Raw genomic sequence first — 17805 nt, 5'->3', positions numbered from 1 at the left:
TACAGTTTTGAGTACGGCGAAGTCTGTGCAAGTTCCACGTAAGCAGCTCTGCGGGAGGCGATTTGTGTGCGGCGGGCGTGTCCCCTCTTGCCCTTGGCCAGAAGCTCCCCTGTGGCCACTCTGCATTGTCTCTCAGGTTCACGGCAACATAGTAACCAGTAGACAAGTTCTTTCAGTGGACAGAAAGTGTGGCATGTTGTTCAAACTAGAATATTTAACCGAGGATTAAAAATACTGAAGTGATTGAGTCTAACTTCAGTGACGAGGTTAATTGTTCTTCCCTATTTGAGTTGTTTTTGACACGTTGCGTTTTTTAAGCACGTGTCGTTGGGATGTGTGAGCAGAATCCAGGAGACAGTGGTTCGATGTCAGGCTCTGGAGCTCGGGGGAGATAGCGGAGCTAGAGACAAAGCTTTGAGTAGCATATAAATGGGATCAAGGTGGAAAGAGGCCAAGGATGGAACCCTAGGTGATGGCAGCATATGAAGGACCAACAAAGGAGGAGAATCCAACGGAGGAGAAGGGAAGGTCAGAGGGGTCGGAAGACCAGAAGAAAATAATACAGATTTTCTGTAATGAGCCATGTACTACTTTAAAATGAGAAAACAGTAAATGTTTGAAAAAATGCTATGATGCTATACTTCTTTGTTTTGTTCATTTCTAGGTAGAGCAGTGCTTCTCAAAACTATTTTTGGTTTGCTTCTGAAAAAAGTGAGGCTAAACATTGTTTTGTCTTTACTTGTTATATTTTATATTTCTGTGTACGCTTAATGCCTATAGCACATATCATTTTTCATCAATGTCACTTTCCTGATTTATCCAGGTCTCAGTGGACTTTACATGGTTTGTTAACAACTTCACCTTTTCTAATATTACCTCATTATGGTTAGTGTAGTGTCCAGTTTAGACTTGATGGCTTTCCCTTATCAAATAGTCACTTTTCCAGGTTTTTATAACAGAATTTATCTTTCTGTGTTTCATAGCCTTTACCCATTAATGAAGCTAATGGAAAAATACTCTTCTATAATGTATCATGTTCATCAGATGAGAAAACACAGTCCCTTTCGGAGATCCCTGATCCTCAACACAAGGCAGAAATAGAGCTTGATAAAAATGACTACATTATCAGTGTGGTGGCACAAAATTCTGTTGGCTCATCGCCACCTTCTAAAATAGCTAGTATGGAAATTCCAAATGGTGAGTAATTAAGATAATGTAATATATAAGAACAGGAAATTAAAGTGAAACATTTTGAACGTGTCGCTTGCTCTCATATACAACAGCTTCCTTCTCTTATCCTCCTCCTGCGGCTGGTATATAAGGAGGAAGACAGATGAATGTCACCTGCTCACTGAAAGACAGCAGTCATTAGTCTTGACTTGAAGCATCTATGCTGATGGATAAGATAATTACTGTATCCAATTACTTTAACACATAATGTTGGAGAGTTATGGTTTTGAATATTACTCTTAGGAAGAAATGTTTTAACAGTTTATTCAGATACAGTTTTCCTATATCTCCCCAAGACCATGAGAGATGATGCTTATGTCAGGCTATTTTCAAACTGTCAAGGGTGGGGGGCGGAAATCCTCATTTTAAATGGCAGCTTTGTTGATAAGACTTTCTTTTTTAATAGGATTCCTTTATTGATAAGTAATTTTTCTTAAAGTCTAAATTAGACCTTCAATATAGACTTTAAAAATCGTGGTACAATTTTAAAATTACTTAATGACTTTGTTTAAATTTTGTGGATTACCAGTAACTAGTCCGTTCCTCCTTAGCTACCTTGACAGCTTCTTGAGTCGTGAGTTTTAAATGGCCACTTCTACCTCTTCTTCCTGTTGACTCCTCTTCTGAGTTATTCCCTGACCCCCACCCCTTTGCTGTCCTGTCCCAGTATGAGGCGCCTTTCTTTGACCACCCACTTCTAGAGGAAAACAGGTTGGTCCAATTAGGGTCCTCTAAGTATCTTTTCAATTCTTGCTTGAGGCACTGAGTGTCTTATCACTTGTTACTGCACCTCAGAGATGCAGAACACTGACCAGAGCCCAGATAGAAGTGGACACACCAGAAAGGGTGGAGGCAAAAAAAGAAAAGAGAGAGATGTGTAAACAACCCATAAGCAGATAACCTACAGATTTAGATATTTCATTGCTGTCAATGATGGGCAATAGCTATGTTATCTTTTCATTCAAGAATTATATTTTTACCTTTTCCACGTGTCCGTCAAAAGACTAATTTACAGCACTCACAGTGGTCCAGTCACCAGCTGTCAGTTGCTGAAGCCCCAGAGCAAGTCATGGCTCCTTGAGGGATTCCCAAGGGGGAAGCCTCGCGGCCTCAGCAGGGTTTCGCTGTGGATTTTTAATCACGTTGACCAAAAAGCTGTTATGTCCAAAGTCTTCTGTATTTTAAGCCAAATTGTTGTGTTCAGTAATAGTTGCTTTATGAGTGCAAATTTTAAAAAGTCTTTCTATGGCTAAACCCTTAAACATACATCAGTTATAGAAATTACAGCCATCCCTCAGTATCCACGGGAGATTGGCTCCAGGACCCCTGAGGAGGCTCAAGTCCCTTACTGAAAATGACGTCAAACGATGCATACAGGTGGCCCTCTGCATCTGGATTCCCAGCCACACATCTAAAATACTGTTTTCGTGGTTGGTCGAATCAGTGGATGCAAAACCTGCAAACACAAAGGGCCAGCTATACTTCTCTTTCCTGTTACTGTGGAAAAAATTGCCCTCTTCCTTTTGGCCATGCTGTCCTAACCATGCTAATTCCTCTCCCCCAACCTCGGGCCTCCCTTCTCTTCCCACCAGCCTCTTCCCACCAGCCACCTCACCCCTCCTTCCTCCCCAGACCTTGTTTAGGCTTTTTCCTCTCTGTGCCACACTGGCCAACCTACCCCACAACTTTTCATCCCAAAGCATTTCAGCAGATTCCTCCCCTCCCTGCTCTGTCTCCAGAATCCCTTCAGCCCATGTGTTGGGGAGCTGTCTTCCGAGAAAGGAAGAGAGGGGTCAGTTCATCCACCCTTCACAGCGTGTGTTGCGCTCCTTCTCTGCGCACTTTGTGCCGGGCTGGGGTTGCAGGCACAGCCCCGTCTGCTCTCACAGAGCTCATATCCACGGCGATGATGAGTGGAGGGCGTCAGACCATCCATTCGTGCTGCTCACCAGCCTCCAGCCTGCCTTGCCCCTTGCTGTGCCTGCCACGTCCCCTATGGTGCCCTTATTCCTTCTGCCCCATCCTTCCCTGCCCTTGATCTTCTGGTCCCTGCCTTGACCACACTGTTACCACCTGATCCTAGGTACTTTTTTATTACTTTGTTTCAGCTGCTAAGTTAATCTATATATACAGGTAATTGCTGTAGTTAACAAAAATATCAGCAATACTAATAAACTTTACTAAAGGTTTATCTAGTTTGAGCACTATTTAAAATTTCTGTACAGTGAAGTAATTTTTATAACTCTTGCCCATTTTTATGAAATTTGACTTATATTGTTATTTTTAACTATAGTAAAATATTCTTTTCTCTTGTTGAAGATGATCTCAAAATAGAGCAGGCTGTTGGGATGGGAAATGGGATTCTCCTCACTTGGAATTACGATCCCAACATGACTTGTGACTATGTGATTAAATGGTGTAATTCATCTCAGTCTGAGCCCTGCCTTATGGACTGGAAAAAAGTCCCTTCAAACAGCACCGAAACCGTAATAGAATCTGGTAAGTGCCTCTCAGAGTCCTTCAAAAATATTTTTAAAAAGAGCAATTCATGGCATGACTGGCTACACTGAAGTGACTGTTCTCCCTTAAGAATGGGCTGGGTTTGGACTGGTTTAACTTTTCTGGAAGGTGGTTTGTGGCTGAATGTATGTGAAAGGATTCATAGCCTTTGATCTAGTATTACTTGTCTAGGAATTTACTCTAAGAAATAATCGGAGAACAACACAGATTTACATCTAAAAGTGTTCATCACAGCATTGCTTATAATCATAAAAATTGAAAACCATCAAAATAGCTAATAGGAAAATGAGTCAATTATCGTATATTGATAAAATGCAATGTTAAGTAGCACTAAACCCTGTGTTGAAGATTTAACAACATGGGGAAATGTTCATGAAAAGAAGACGACAAAACCCAGGAGAGTGGCCTCACTCAGGTCCTTTTGCCGTTCTTTGCCCAGGGCCTGGGTTACTGAGGTTAGAGAGAGACTGAGAACAGGACCTGCACACATTACCGCTTTGCCTGCTGTTCGTTGGTCAAGGGGGCATCGGTGTGGCGGGGGCACAGCACGGGCAGCGGCCAGTTCCCAGTGCCAGATGCTGACAAGCCCTGAGCCTCTTCGCCAGGCAGCCCTTGATATGGTGCAGCCTAAGTTCAGCCACAGGGCCACTTGCCACCGTACAGCCCAAACCAGCCTGTTCGTGGGAATTACTGCCCTCTTTCTACTGTCACTGTTCCTTCTGAGCAGCTGATGTGGGTATCGTGTCTCTACTCGTGGGAATTCTGGAGCGTGCAGCCTGTGGGTAGTGATGTCCTGTCCCTCTCACGGCGCCCCCTCACACGTTAGTGAAGTTCAGGAGAGCAAGCAGCTGCTGACTGTTCTCTTCCAGAGAACAAGTTCTACTTGTTTCCTTTTTTTTGTTTTTTGTTTTTTGCTGTCAAATGGTAAAGATGAGTCTCGTTCATTAGATTACTACGTGGGTTATTTTCTAGTTCTACTTGGAATACAGCCAAACTCCTTCCCATGCATAACTGGCCAGGGCAGAATGGCTCCCTTCGTCCTTTCTTCCAGCGTACCGCACTTGTCAGCGTGCCTGGCTGCACCCCACCCTCCTCTTTCTTGTCTTTTGCCCAACGTGAAGCCGCCTGAGCCTTACCCCTATCTAGTGTACTCTGCATACTTTCTAACCCATCTTCTGTTCTTTCTCACCTGGGCTTTGAGGATGGTCAGGACAGACCAGGGCAGGTGGAGTCAGGGGCGAGGTGTCTCCTTAGATACAGAATCTGGCTTGTAAGTTTAAGCTGACACCTGGAGGTCAAGAAAAACTTTATATGCCAAGGCAGATGAGCAAAGTCTACAGCCGTTGAGAGAAGTAGGTAACTTGGCCAAGGTGACAATATTAGTGTGTGCTAGCACCAGGATTCAAATTCAGAGCAATTCAAAGCTTCAGAAGGCTGGGAATTTTGTCTTTTGTTTTCTGCCAATAGAACAATGTGTGGCCATAGTTGGCACTCCTACTCCTTCCTCATCCAGTGATCTACTCTTTAACTTTCCTCTCTCCTTTATGACCTCAAAACACATTCCTTATGCTCTAACCCATTCAGGCTCTTCTTAGGCATCAGAACCCTGTAGAATATAAATGTACGTAATTGACACATAAAACTAGGTGCAGATTTACTAACGTACATGCAGTATAAAGTCATAATCTCAAGTGTTCCTGTCTCCAAAGAAAAAAGTTCAAAATGATATCAGAGGTTGATCACCTCACTTTTGAGCCTGTAGATCACTGATGTTCTAATTGCCCTTCAGGGCCCTGTTCAGATATCACTTCTTGGTGGCTTTTCCCTCCTTGAAGGTGCCACTGCCTATGGTAGGTCCCTCCAGTCTAACACCCTGTGTTATGGTTACCCCTGCTTGTCTGTCATCCCACCTCTCTGCCAACTTCGTTATGACCACCTCTGTGTTCCCAACATTTCGCACGTGGCCTTGTACTGAGGAGGCATTTCAAGGGGGCTTTTCGAATTGAAGTTACAGTGCTTCTCTTGTGTGTCTCGTGAATTTTACTCAGGGCACTAAATGGTAATTCTTTAAAGAGGAACAGTCTCTAAGGCCCAATTGTTTTAACACTGAAGCATCAGAATAGAGTGGAAATTTTAGTATCTGCTTCTTGGAGCAAGGGGAGAGCAGTGATTGCTTTCCAACCTAGAACCAACACTAGTTAGGGAAAGGCTTTTCAGAAACATGATGTAGACCGAGGATAGATTAGTAAACTGAGCCTGGACCAAATCTGGGAAGAAGTCATCATTGCTTGATTTTAAAGAACAAAATCAAAATCTCGATCACCATTTTTTTTTCTCTTCAAAGTGTTATCATGTTATAAAGCTAAACTTTTTATTATAATAGAAGCTAATTTGTTTAACTTTTAGTCAGTTTTCACTCTGAATATTTACCGGTTTAGAAAATATGGATGAATTTTTTATAATAAAATATCTGTTTAAAATTAGCTTTGGAAATTTCAGAGTAAGTTATCATAAATTTGATATTTCTAAAAAGATATAGTAATGTGTACTTATGAAAGTTTACTGATTGTCTTCATCCTATAGATCAATTTCGACCAGGTGTAAGATATAATTTTTTCCTGTATGGGTGCAGAAATCAAGGCTATCAATTATTACGTTCTGTAATTGGATATATAGAAGAATTGGGTAAGTTAAATGGGTAAGTTTTCTTAGAGTTCAAGGTAACATGAGAAATTATAAATTGACAAGTAGACTCTAAAAATAGATTAAATTGGCCTCTTCAAGGAAGGAAAAATAATTTGTATGATAAATTTAAAATTATGATTACTTATTCTTCATTGGTTGAATATTTATATTTCACAATTTAATTGTCATCGGAAAATTAAATCAATTTAGATTTCAAAAATATTTAATTTGCATTTATGTAAATTTAAACAACTATTTACTTATTCCAGACTATCAATAAATAGTCTGGAAATGTAAATGAAGTCTATTTGAGTAGCCACTTAAAGATTTTGCATAGGTAGTTTCTCAAGATGTGTGTTATGTCCAGAAGTTGTACTAAGTTCTGCCTTTGTGTGTCTAATTATTAGCTTCACAGCAAAAGTGTTTGTGATAATATCTGTGAAAGTTTTTGATTTAATAGAGAATAAAGTTTTTCCAAGCTTTTCCAGGCTAGAAATTTCATTAAACATTAATGTCTTGCTCTCTGTTAGGAAACTCTCCTTTAGCTATTAACTTTTTTTCCTTTTACAGCTCCAATAGTTGCACCAAATTTTACTGTTGAGGATACATCTGCAGACTCGATATTAGTAAAATGGGAAGATATTCCTGTGGAAGAGCTTAGAGGCTTTTTAAGAGGATATTTATTTTACTTTGAAAAAGGCGAGAGAGACACATCTAAGATGAAGGGTTTGGAATCAAGTAAGTAAATTACTAGAGTGAGCATAGTGCTTCTTAGAAGTTCTTCATTAATTGCAAAAAAAAGAGAGAAAAACGCTGCTGATTACTTTAATATTAGTTTCCAAAACTGTCTGAAAAATGGGGAAATGAAAATGCAGTCATTTTATGAATATGAGAATTTTAAATATATGCTAATGATATGTCGTGTTTCAGAAATCATTTGAATCATTTATTCTGAAGCCGTTGATTATAAGCCCCATGATCCATAACATAGCATCTTATGAAGGTTACTTTTTAAAACAAGTCTTCCTGTACTTATAATAATGGAGGAAAAAAACTCAGGAACCCAGAGAATGGTTTTGGAGCCTCCTTTTTTAGCCATGGCCTCCATGAGAAACTTAATTGACTTGGTTGGGGATGAGTATATCCATTAGATCTTAAAAAGTCAATCAGTCCTTGACAACTGGTAAGTGTATGTCCAAAGAATTTAGAGAATTCTCAAGTTTACAAATACAGAAATGTTTATGCAGACTTCTGGCTTTTCCCTAAATTACATTTCTGTCTGAGTCAGATGTTTCTTATTCATAGCCACATAACATAAGCGTATCATCCTTTCAGTCTGAGAGCTTTCGTTCCACGTAATGACCTCTCCTTGGAAAGAAACCACTTTAATTGTTTGATGCTAGTCTGACAAGTAGAGAGCGGCATTGCTGCGTGGAGATGCTGCTCAGGCATTAGCTAAGCCCCCTGCATTAATGCATGCCTCCCCCAGGTCATGACGTTCTGCATTTCTTGAACCTTCAGAGTTGCCTGTAGAGGAGGGAAACCCTAAAAGTCAAATTTTACAAACATCTAGAGTCTAGTGTATTTTTCCTCAAATGCTCAGAAATTTTACACTTGAACCAATTAAAATTCTAACATTTAGACATCCAGTTAGACATGGTGGATTGATCACTAAAATTAGAGTAAAACAGAAAAAACAAACAAACAAACAAACTCAACAATGCATAAAGCCACAAAGACAACTAGAGAGGCAAGAGTACCTCAAAATAGAGGATTTAGACATTTTGAGTCTGTTGGAAGTGAGGTGAGTGACCTAGAGGAGTGGAGGATGGTGAAATCTAGGGAGACAGTCATCGGTGAAAAGTAATTTGATTCATTCTGCAGGGCCAGGATCGGAGGCAAATGGTTAGGATGGATCTGGGCTGACTATTGAGGGTTGATTGAAAGTCTGTGTAAGGAGCAGTTAGAACTCACAAGTCCTACACCAGCTTCATACAGCTAATGTGAATGCTTTCTCCCTTGCTTGAAGACAAGAGATTTATATTCTTTGAAGAAACTGAACCAAAGAGCCTCCAGACAGTGGGGATACCTTAGTAAATAGTATGACCTTTCCTCTTCCTCCTTCCCACCCAGCTAATAGGACTTCTTCACCTGGGCCTATTTCCCTGGACAAGAGATTATAGGATCTTCCTTTGGGAAATCCAAATGACACAAGAAAAGACATAAAAGATGCTGACATTTGGGGGATTGTCCCAGTGAAAAGCTAGGAACCCACCTCGTCATTCACCACCAGGCCTAGGTGAAACCCACAAAACAGTAAACCCCACCCATGAATACCTAGCCTCCTGTGGGCCTTTGTGGCTCACTCTGAAACATGATGAGCAGCCAGGGGTAACCAGATGGCTGGGAATGCTTCTAACGTGAAAGACAGATGCCAGGCAAAATCAGAGGAGACAGAGTCAGTGTGGGGAAACATTTAAAACAAAACTGTACTTGGATGGCTGAGACACACTGTGTTTATTGAAAAGACATGACACTATAAAAAGTAAAAATCAGAAGACATAAAAATTCAAAAATGTGATCAGAGAGATTTTTAGGGAATTAAATAGAAGATAGAGAAATTAAATGAAAACTAGAAAAATTCTTCCCCAAATTAGACAAAACAGCTAAAAGATTAGAAAGGAGAAAACAGCTAAAAGATTAGAAAGTTGGAACGTCAAAGACCTGCTTTCCAGGAGTTCTGTCAAGAGAGAAGAGTGAATGGAGAGAGGAGCTTATCAAAGAAACAGCATTAGAAAATTTTCCAGAACTGGAAAACCTGAATATATAAAGTAAAAGATACCACTAAGTACACAGTAAAATAATTGGAAAAAAAGATCTATGCCAAGGTATGGCGTCATGAATTTTCAGAGCACCTAATACATAAAGGAAAAGTTCTAGAAACAACCAGAGGAAAGTAGCACATGTGCCAGGTGTCAGGAATAAGAATGGTAGCAAACTTGTTAACAGCAGCAGGTACTAGAAGGTAACACAGAAGTGTCTTCAAAATACTGAATGAAAACGATCTATCAACCAATGTGAGAGCGAAGTGAGGATGTTTTTAGACGCTCAGGCTGCCCGTATTCCCTTCCCCGATGCTCCCGTTCCCGGGAAGCTGCTGGGAGAGTGTGTCCACATGTGGAAATAAGGGGGCAGGGAGCTCCAGCACCACAGCAGCTAGAAGGCTGCCAGTCTAGTGGTGATGCTCAGGGAGGGTGGCCCCCGGGAGGGAAGTGGGCAGGGGCTGGGCGCAGGCAGTGGCACTAGGACTTGGTTGTGTCGGGCCACTTGGAAAATTGCATTGAATATTAATTGGAGGGTGTGGGAAGACTTACAAATTGGTGCAGCAATCAAATGAGAATAAAAATCATTTATTACAACAGAAAAACGAGGAAGGAAACATGGTCATACCAAGCATTTTGTCCTAGCAGTAATCCGTATTTATGTGATCACAGTAAAGTAAACACTGAATTTGCCAAGTGTTTTGATGTTTCTGTATGAATGATGCGGGTTGCGAGGGGAATCTGGTGGTGGTGTGAGAGAGCTGAATCCTCATCTGCCTGTGGGACATGAGTAGATAGTGTCTAGAATTTAAAAATGAAGTACTACCAACGTAGGTTTATTTTGAAAATTTGAAAGAAATACCCAAATAGATCGATACCATGATTTTAAAGTGCTTGTAGGTGGTGGGGGAAGGTGCTGGCAGGGAACTGCTACATTTTAGCTTCTAGCCATTTAGTGCGATTTACTTTTTAAAAAGATTTTCTCGTATTGGTTAAAATTTTTAAATAATAGTTTAAACAATTCTTTACACTTCTTTTTAAAATGACTCAAAAAAAGCTTTCTCATTAGTGCCTCGTTTGAGAACTCAGAGCACAGCCTTTTCTCCTGAGTGGTGTGGCGTAAGCTCCATTGCTTTGTGCTCACTCCTGCTCCCTCCGGTCTCTCGCTCCACTCATAGGCAGGATCAGCTGAGTGACAGCGCCCCTCACCTCACTGGGTTCGGTTGTGGTGGTTTTTCATGCTCTTAGTAACAGAAAGAGAAGTGAATTGTACTGATTGTCTGCTCTGTGCCAGGCATTATTCTAGAAAATGTGTATGAAAACTTCATGTAGCCGGGTGAGATAAGGTTGTGATATTCTTCTCCATAGTTAAGAGACACTTAGGTTCAAGGTGGTTTAAATAACAGCACTAGATCACACAGCTACTAACTGGCAGAGGTAGAACTTGACCATGGCACTGGCTGACTCCACTGGCCTTGGCCCCGGAGAAGGCCAGCAGCTGGACTCACCTAAAAGGAACATGGGTGTGACAGCTATGAGTAACCATGAGTTTAAAACGATGTAGAGATCAGTAATAATATTTTTCACTTTAAAAATAGGTCGTTCCGATGTGAAGGTTAAGAATATTACCGACATATCCCAGAAGACACTGAGAATTGTTGATCTTCAAGGTAAAACAAGTTACCATCTCGTCCTGCGAGCCTACACAGATGGTGGAATGGGCCCAGAGAAGAGCATGTTTGTGGTGACAAAGGAAAATTGTGAGTTAAATACTGCCATTGAGATGCTTTCCATACTCAAATGTATAGTGTTCTAGTGATTTTTGTTTATGTCGGAACCCTCCCTTTTGTTAATCTCAACATTTAATTTCGACATTTGTAGTAGGTAGAGGGCAGTGTTAAAAGGCCGTGAGCTGACCTCCTATTTATTTTGTCAGTCATTTTGATGCCAGAGAGCTCAACAGGGTGGGAGTCCAAAGAGGGACCCTGAGCTAGAGCTCTGGTGACCAGGTTCTTGTCTAGTGCCACTAGACAGAATTCAAGGACACAACAAACAGCCAGCAGGAAAGTGCTTTTTATTAAAGCAAAAGTACACACTTCAGAGAAAAGTGTAGGCAAACTCTAAGACAGTTGCCCTGGCTGTCTGGATCACAGGCCTTTGTTTCTTGGGGATGGGAGGAGGACATGATACTTGCAATGCAGGTGATGTTGTAATGATATTATGATTAGCCAGTTCTGAACAAAGGATAAGGGACAGACTCCGGATCCTTATCCTGGTGAGGAGGGGACGTCTCAAGGCTCTCCATCCTGCCTCCTGGCCTTGGCTTGTTTCTCACGCCACCTGGAGGGGAGGGGTTGCTCCAAGGTCGGCTAGCCTGTCTCCTGGCCTTGGCTTGTTTCTCATACCTGTCAAGCTAGGAATTAAAACAGGGAGAGGACCAAGTAAGGGACTAAGGAAACATTCTGGAGGGGACGGGAAACGTCCCTAGGCTAATTGTCCTGCCCCAATTTGATGCTATTTTCTAATGAGTACCTAAGAAATTAATGAATTAAAGATACAGCTGAAGTCCAGAGTTCTAAATTCATGTCAAATTTATATATGGTCAACCAGTTTAAATTTTTTTGCCCTAGTTAATTCTGCAATTCTTAAAGGAACTACTTAAAAAAAAAAAGTGTGAAGCACAAAACTTATAAATTTGAGATGGAAAGTAGAGAAGAGTGATGGACTTGACCATCTTGTCAACAGCAAGGAACTTTAATTTGGTCACGAGCTTATTCTCGACCCCTGAGTTGGAGTTCATACACACTCAAAAAACGGACCATGAAGATATGGTTCTCAACTGGGGGTGATACTGCCTCCTCAGGGACACTTAGCAGTGTCTGGTGACACTTTTGGTTGTCATAACTCGTAAGCGCTACTGGGATCTAGTGGTTAGAAGCCCAGGGATGCTGCTAAACTTCCTACAATGTCTATGTCAGCATCCCCCTACACACACGCACACACACACACGCACGCATGCACGCACACACACACTGGAGAAATATCTGGCCTTCAGTGTCAAAAGTGCCAAGATTGAGAAACCCTACTCTAAAGAATTTAGTATAAAAATTATTAAAATAGTTCAGGTTACATTTTATCAGTTTTTTGGTGTCCCCAGAGCAGTTATTTTTTCTCTTCTCACTTATCAACCTAAATATTTTCTAATATAAATTTATTCTATACTTCATACTAAAACTGGGGATTTTAATATTTGCAATATTCTCTTTTCAGCCGTGGGATTAATTATTGCCATTCTCATCCCGGTGGCTGTGGCTGTCATTGTTGGCGTGGTAACAAGTATCCTTTGCTATCGGAAACGAGAATGGTAATGGTACTTGCATTTACTCTTGCTGTTTTATTCCTATGGGCATGGTTAAGTAGTTTATGTTTAACAAATAAGTACATTTTTTTGGTTGAAGCTGGTTAGTATAAAAGTATTTATTTTTTTAAAAAAAGTATTTGTTTTACTCAGAGTTAACATTGGATTTAATATTAGGCGAGAACATGATATGGTATTTAAAGGTTTAAAAATTAAAGTAAAGCATAAATTTTTTCCCTATTTACTAACAATTTAAAGTAATAGCAGTTGTACTCAAAAGAGTATTTACAGGCTTAAATATGACAATAGTTATATGCAAGATTAAATGTACTTTAATGATTAAGATCTCATTTGTCCTGGTAACCTATTTAGAAAATCTGGTCATTTATTTAACAAATATGATGACTCCTCCCATGTAAAGAGGGTATAGTGGTGAACTAGGTAAGCATGGTCCTATCAACTTACAGCGTAGCGGTAACGATGGACATTAAACCCATAATCATCTAACAAAGTGAGTGGGTATTAGGAAGGGTACCAGGTGCCATGAGAATAGCAGGGGAACCAACCATGTCACTGGAGGTGACATGCCAAAGCCTCCCTCTGGGAGTTCCGTTTGAGCAGGATCCCAAAGGGTAAGAAGAGGGGAAAGAATGTTCCAGGCAGAAAGAATAACTTCTGTGAGGACCCAGAAATTGGAAAGAAGTTGATTTTCTGGAGAAAGAACCTTGTGTCCAGTTGAAGCGGGAGAGTGAGTGGCAGGAGGTGAGGCGAGGTGAGCAGAGGCTCAGCGGAGAGAAGGCCGCAGGTCGGCTGGCAGGAGCTGTCCTGGGCCGGACTTTGAGCGAGTGGCTGTGTTCACGAGTAGATGGTCCTCGCTGGCCTTAAAAATGCCGTCATTTATGACAAAGACGAGAAATGTATTCTAGCAATTCTGGCTTATAAATCAAAATAGTGATCATTGAGAATTATAGAATACCCTGTTTTGGTAACCATGTTCTCATTACCAGAAATCACATCTTAAAACCGATTTCAATACCGCCCCCCCCCCAAAAAAAAAAGTAAAAGGAGAGAGTTTGAAGTGAGAGCATTTCAGACTTATATTAACAAAATTTTTTTTTTCCTTGCAGGAATTTCAAATAATAAAGTCCTTTTAAATAGTCCTAAATATATGATACTGAGAAATCTCTTTTTTGTTTGTGTTTAGGTTTTGTTCAAGATGAATAGCTTTTCTTTTTCTAATAGTCCAGGGTTTGCTATGAGCAGTAGAGAACTGCATAATGCAAATATGTTCCCTGAGTAATCGATCATACTTAATCCAGCTTGCAGTATGAACATTTTGTTTATGTGAGCAATGCCTGTATTTTACTTTTAACCTGATAGCACAGTCACCACTTTAATTTTTTGCTATTTCCATAAGATACATAAGATATTGTAGCTCTAGAAATAGAAGTAATATTTATTGTTTTCAGATTGGAACCTCTCAACGCATTGTATAGAAAGCAATAGTGAATTTTCATACTAAAAATGATCTTCTGTTTTTATCTCATGTTCATTAAAATATTCTTATGAAATGCCAAAGCCTCATGATTTCTTACTTATTTGTTGTCTAATTGCTAATTTTACCATTATTAAATGTACTTAATCATTCTTCATTTAAAGGATTAAAGAAACCTTCTACCCTGATATTCCGAATCCAGAAAATTGTAAAGCATTACAGTTTCAAAAGAGTGTCTGTGAGGTAATCCTTTGTTTTTTTATACTTATCTTTGAAGTACTGGCTCTCTTTTTTTTTTTTTTTTGTCTTTTGTGAAAAGTTTTTAACATGCAAGTATCACCCTAAGTAAAATATATTTAAAAAATAAGTGTTCTACTATCTGCTGAAGTTCTAAAATGATTAATTTTAAATCATTTGTACCATGTTTTTTTCCCCCACTACCATTAACAGCAAGAAAAATATTGATATGCAGAAAAAAACTAACTTTGCTCTAGTATGCACTACAGAATAGAGAAAATTTTTACAAGCAGATGTGAAAAAATATATACAGAATAATGCCCCTTTTTGTAGGGGAGCAGGGGACTGCAGCAGCTTTTAGTGCTATTCTTAATCTTTGTTTTAAATCTTTGATTTCTAGGGAAACAGTGCTCTTAAAACACTGGAAATGAATCCTTGTACCCCAAATAATGTCGAGGTGCTGGAAACTCGAACAACAGTTCCTAAAATAGAAGATACAGAAATAATCTCCCCAGTAGCGGAGCATCCAGAAGAGATCTCAGATGCAGAACCTGAAAACCACGTGGTTGTGTCCTATTGTCCACCAGTCGTTGAGGAAGAAATACCGACCCCAGGAGTGGATGAAACTGGAGGGACCTCACAAGTCATTTATATCGATGTCCAGTCCATGTACCAGCCCCAAGCGAAACCCGAGGAAGAACAAGAAACCGACCCTGTGGGCGGGGCAGGCTATAAGCCACAAATGCACCTCCCAGTTACTTCCACCATGGAAGATCCAGCAGCAGAGGATGACTTAGATACAACTGCAGGTTACAGACCTCAGGCAAATGTAAATACCTGGAACTTAGTATCTCCAGACTCTCCCAGATCCACAGACAGCAACAGTGAAGTTGTGTCTTTTGGAAGTCCGTGTTCCATTAACTCCCGACAATTTTTGATTCCTCCTAAGGATGAAGACTCTCCTAAATCTAATGGAGGAGGGTGGTCCTTTACAAACTTTTTTCAGAACAAACCCAACGATTAATAGTGACACCTGTCACTTCCGTCTGCCATCTCAATAAGCTCTCATTGCTAGTGTTGCCGCACCGGCACTGGGCATCTTGGAGGGATCCTGTGAAGTGTGGTTAGTGGGAGGGACTTCATTACATGCAAGTTACAGTGAAACTGTTCATGTGCTTCTAATGTAGTCTAAAAGCCAAAGTACAGTAATACAGAAATTCAATCCACACCACTCGGGATTTGGAGCTATTTGTGATTCGAGCCAGAGAATTCTCACATTCTCTACCTTCAAGAAGCACTGCAAGCCTAATACTGTCTAGTCCATACGTGCAAAACAAATCTCCCAGCAACCATATTCTGTTCTGTCGTTAATGGTTTTCTCACATGTATACTTTATGGAATTGCAAGCAAATTTGCAGGCAAGGGAGAAAAATGTCAAAGTAACAGATGATGTTGATTTGCCTGACATTTGCTCCATTCTGGATGAAAACCAAGCACAGATTTTAAAACTTGTAACATTATTCTCCTCTATCCACAGCATTTACAAGAATTAATATAATTTTTAATGTAGCGACAGCTATTTAGTGTTTTGTTTGATAAAGTATGCTGATTTCTGTGCCTACTGTATAATGGTTATCAAACAGTTTTCTCAGGGGTACAAACTTGGAAAACGAGCATGACACTGAGCAGCCCAAATCAGAATCATCTTTTCTTGCTTTGGTAGATTTTTCAAACCTCTCCATTATTTTTTAACTTTTATGCTAGCTTCTCAATTTGCAGTTGGTTACCCTAATATATAAAACTTAAATTTCTAACACTATAGATCTAAGTTTGTTTGTTTGTTTGTTTTTGAATCTGGATTATTTTTTGTTCCACAGTGTCAGTTTTATAAATATATGAGCAAATTCAATATTATTCATAAACGTATAATTCCAGTGATTTACTATTTGAGATGACTACTAAGCAATATCTGGCTGCATTTGCTATCTTCATAGTTCTGATTGGCTTCAGTTCCTCCCAAGAAGACCATGCCATCGAGCCCCGTCGCCCAGGCGGGGCAGTCGTCGGTGTTCCTCCCATTTGTGCATCTTATCAGCTCCTGTTTCTTAAATTATCATCAATCCAGACTGTTTGATCCAGTCTTAACATTTTTAAATGTAAATGAAAAAGACAATACTTCTTACAAGAACAATTACTCAAGGGCTATTTTATATGAAATGTCATAAAATCAGTTTGAGTCAGTGGGCATACCTATCTCAAAGGTGTAGCCGTTGCTTTGTAAGCTGTCCAGAGTCATGTGTCTCACAACATCCTCTGCCCACCTTTGATTTTCATAAGTGATGTCTAGAATGAATGTGGTTCTTAGAAAAGCAGATGAAAAACTACAAAGTGTATCTTACATTGTCCCTGCCCTCAGGTTGTTGATGCATTTTGTCTTTTGATAGTTTAGAAGAGTACTTAAAATTTTGAAATATCTGAATAAGCCAAGATATGCCTGTTTTTTATCATCTGAGGTTCTGTAATGTATCTGTACATAATGGATCAGGTTTTTTTTTCCTAGCTCATAATTATCTTTATAAAAACCATGTTGTGGAGAAAAGCTACTGGATGACAAAGGACAAAATCTTTATAGGTACTCTGTTTATGAATCCTGGTTTTAACTACTAGAATTAAGCTAAATTCCTGAGCTTTATGATATATGGGCATATAGAATGAAATAGAATTAATTATGTACACACATAATATACTAAAACTATGCAATAGCTCATAGAGATTTTCAACAATGAAACATGTATCAAACCAGAGCCATCCCTTGTAAGAGTTTGTTCTGTCATCTTATTTCTCCCTTGGGCTCCTTCCCTTAGCTTCTACCCAAGACTCTCAGACCTGGGGCTGCCTTCTCTCCCTGCCGAAGCTTATCATCGCAAATGCCTGTTGTCCCCAACTCATGCCTTGTTCTCCACTGAAATATATGGGTCCTTCACTTCATCTCTTTAAGATAAGGATAAGTGCTTGCTAAGGTAAAAGTTTACTGGTCTAAATTACACTAAACCGAGATGATGGGAAAAGACCAGAAGAGATTGTACGATCTCTGTCATTACTATTTATGTATTTCAACTGTGACCATCTGGATCCAGTGCCCTTCCAACCTATGTAACAACTCATTTGGCTAATGATTACTGTCACAGGGGCTCTTGAGTCCTTTCACTGTTCAAGACTTCACTGTTCTTCCTGTATGTAAAAGGTTGAGTGCTGCTCACCTCTCCCTGCTTCTGGAGTTCCACACCTAGTGTTCCCCAAGCTAATGAGAAGCTCTGTTAGTCTGGGCAAGCCCCTTGTAACTTGCTATATGCTTAGAAGAATGTGGTTTAGGTCTGAGGCCAAAGCAGGTTCCTTTGCTTTCCTCCATTGAGTTGAAGACAGCCAAGACCCACCATATGGATCAGAAGTCATTACTC

At 40.0% G+C, this 17805-nt stretch overlaps 1 protein-coding gene across 2 annotated transcripts in view; it reads left to right on the top strand.

Moving 5' to 3' along the window:
* LIFR (LIF receptor alpha) overlaps window positions 1-17537 on the top strand; it is a 63435-nt gene extending 45898 nt beyond the window's left edge. For both annotated transcript variants that reach the window (XM_025052159.1, XM_025052158.1), the window contains exons 13-20: window positions 984-1197; window positions 3550-3729; window positions 6334-6435; window positions 7006-7173; window positions 10856-11017; window positions 12528-12621; window positions 14275-14353; window positions 14748-17537. In XM_025052159.1, coding sequence (XP_024907927.1) covers window positions 984-1197; window positions 3550-3729; window positions 6334-6435; window positions 7006-7173; window positions 10856-11017; window positions 12528-12621; window positions 14275-14353; window positions 14748-15371 — 1623 coding nt within the window. In that variant the 3' untranslated portion in view covers window positions 15372-17537. The remainder of the gene's footprint in view (window positions 1-983; window positions 1198-3549; window positions 3730-6333; window positions 6436-7005; window positions 7174-10855; window positions 11018-12527; window positions 12622-14274; window positions 14354-14747) is intronic.
* The last annotated feature ends 268 nt before the right edge of the window (window positions 17538-17805 follow it).

This window comes from Pteropus alecto, unplaced genomic scaffold (genome assembly GCF_000325575.1).
Source record: "Pteropus alecto unplaced genomic scaffold, ASM32557v1 scaffold338, whole genome shotgun sequence".
Classification (NCBI taxonomy): Eukaryota; Metazoa; Chordata; class Mammalia; order Chiroptera; family Pteropodidae; genus Pteropus; species Pteropus alecto.
The sequence above is the reverse complement of the archived record's forward strand: the minus strand, read 5'-3'. Positions and strand labels throughout refer to the sequence as shown.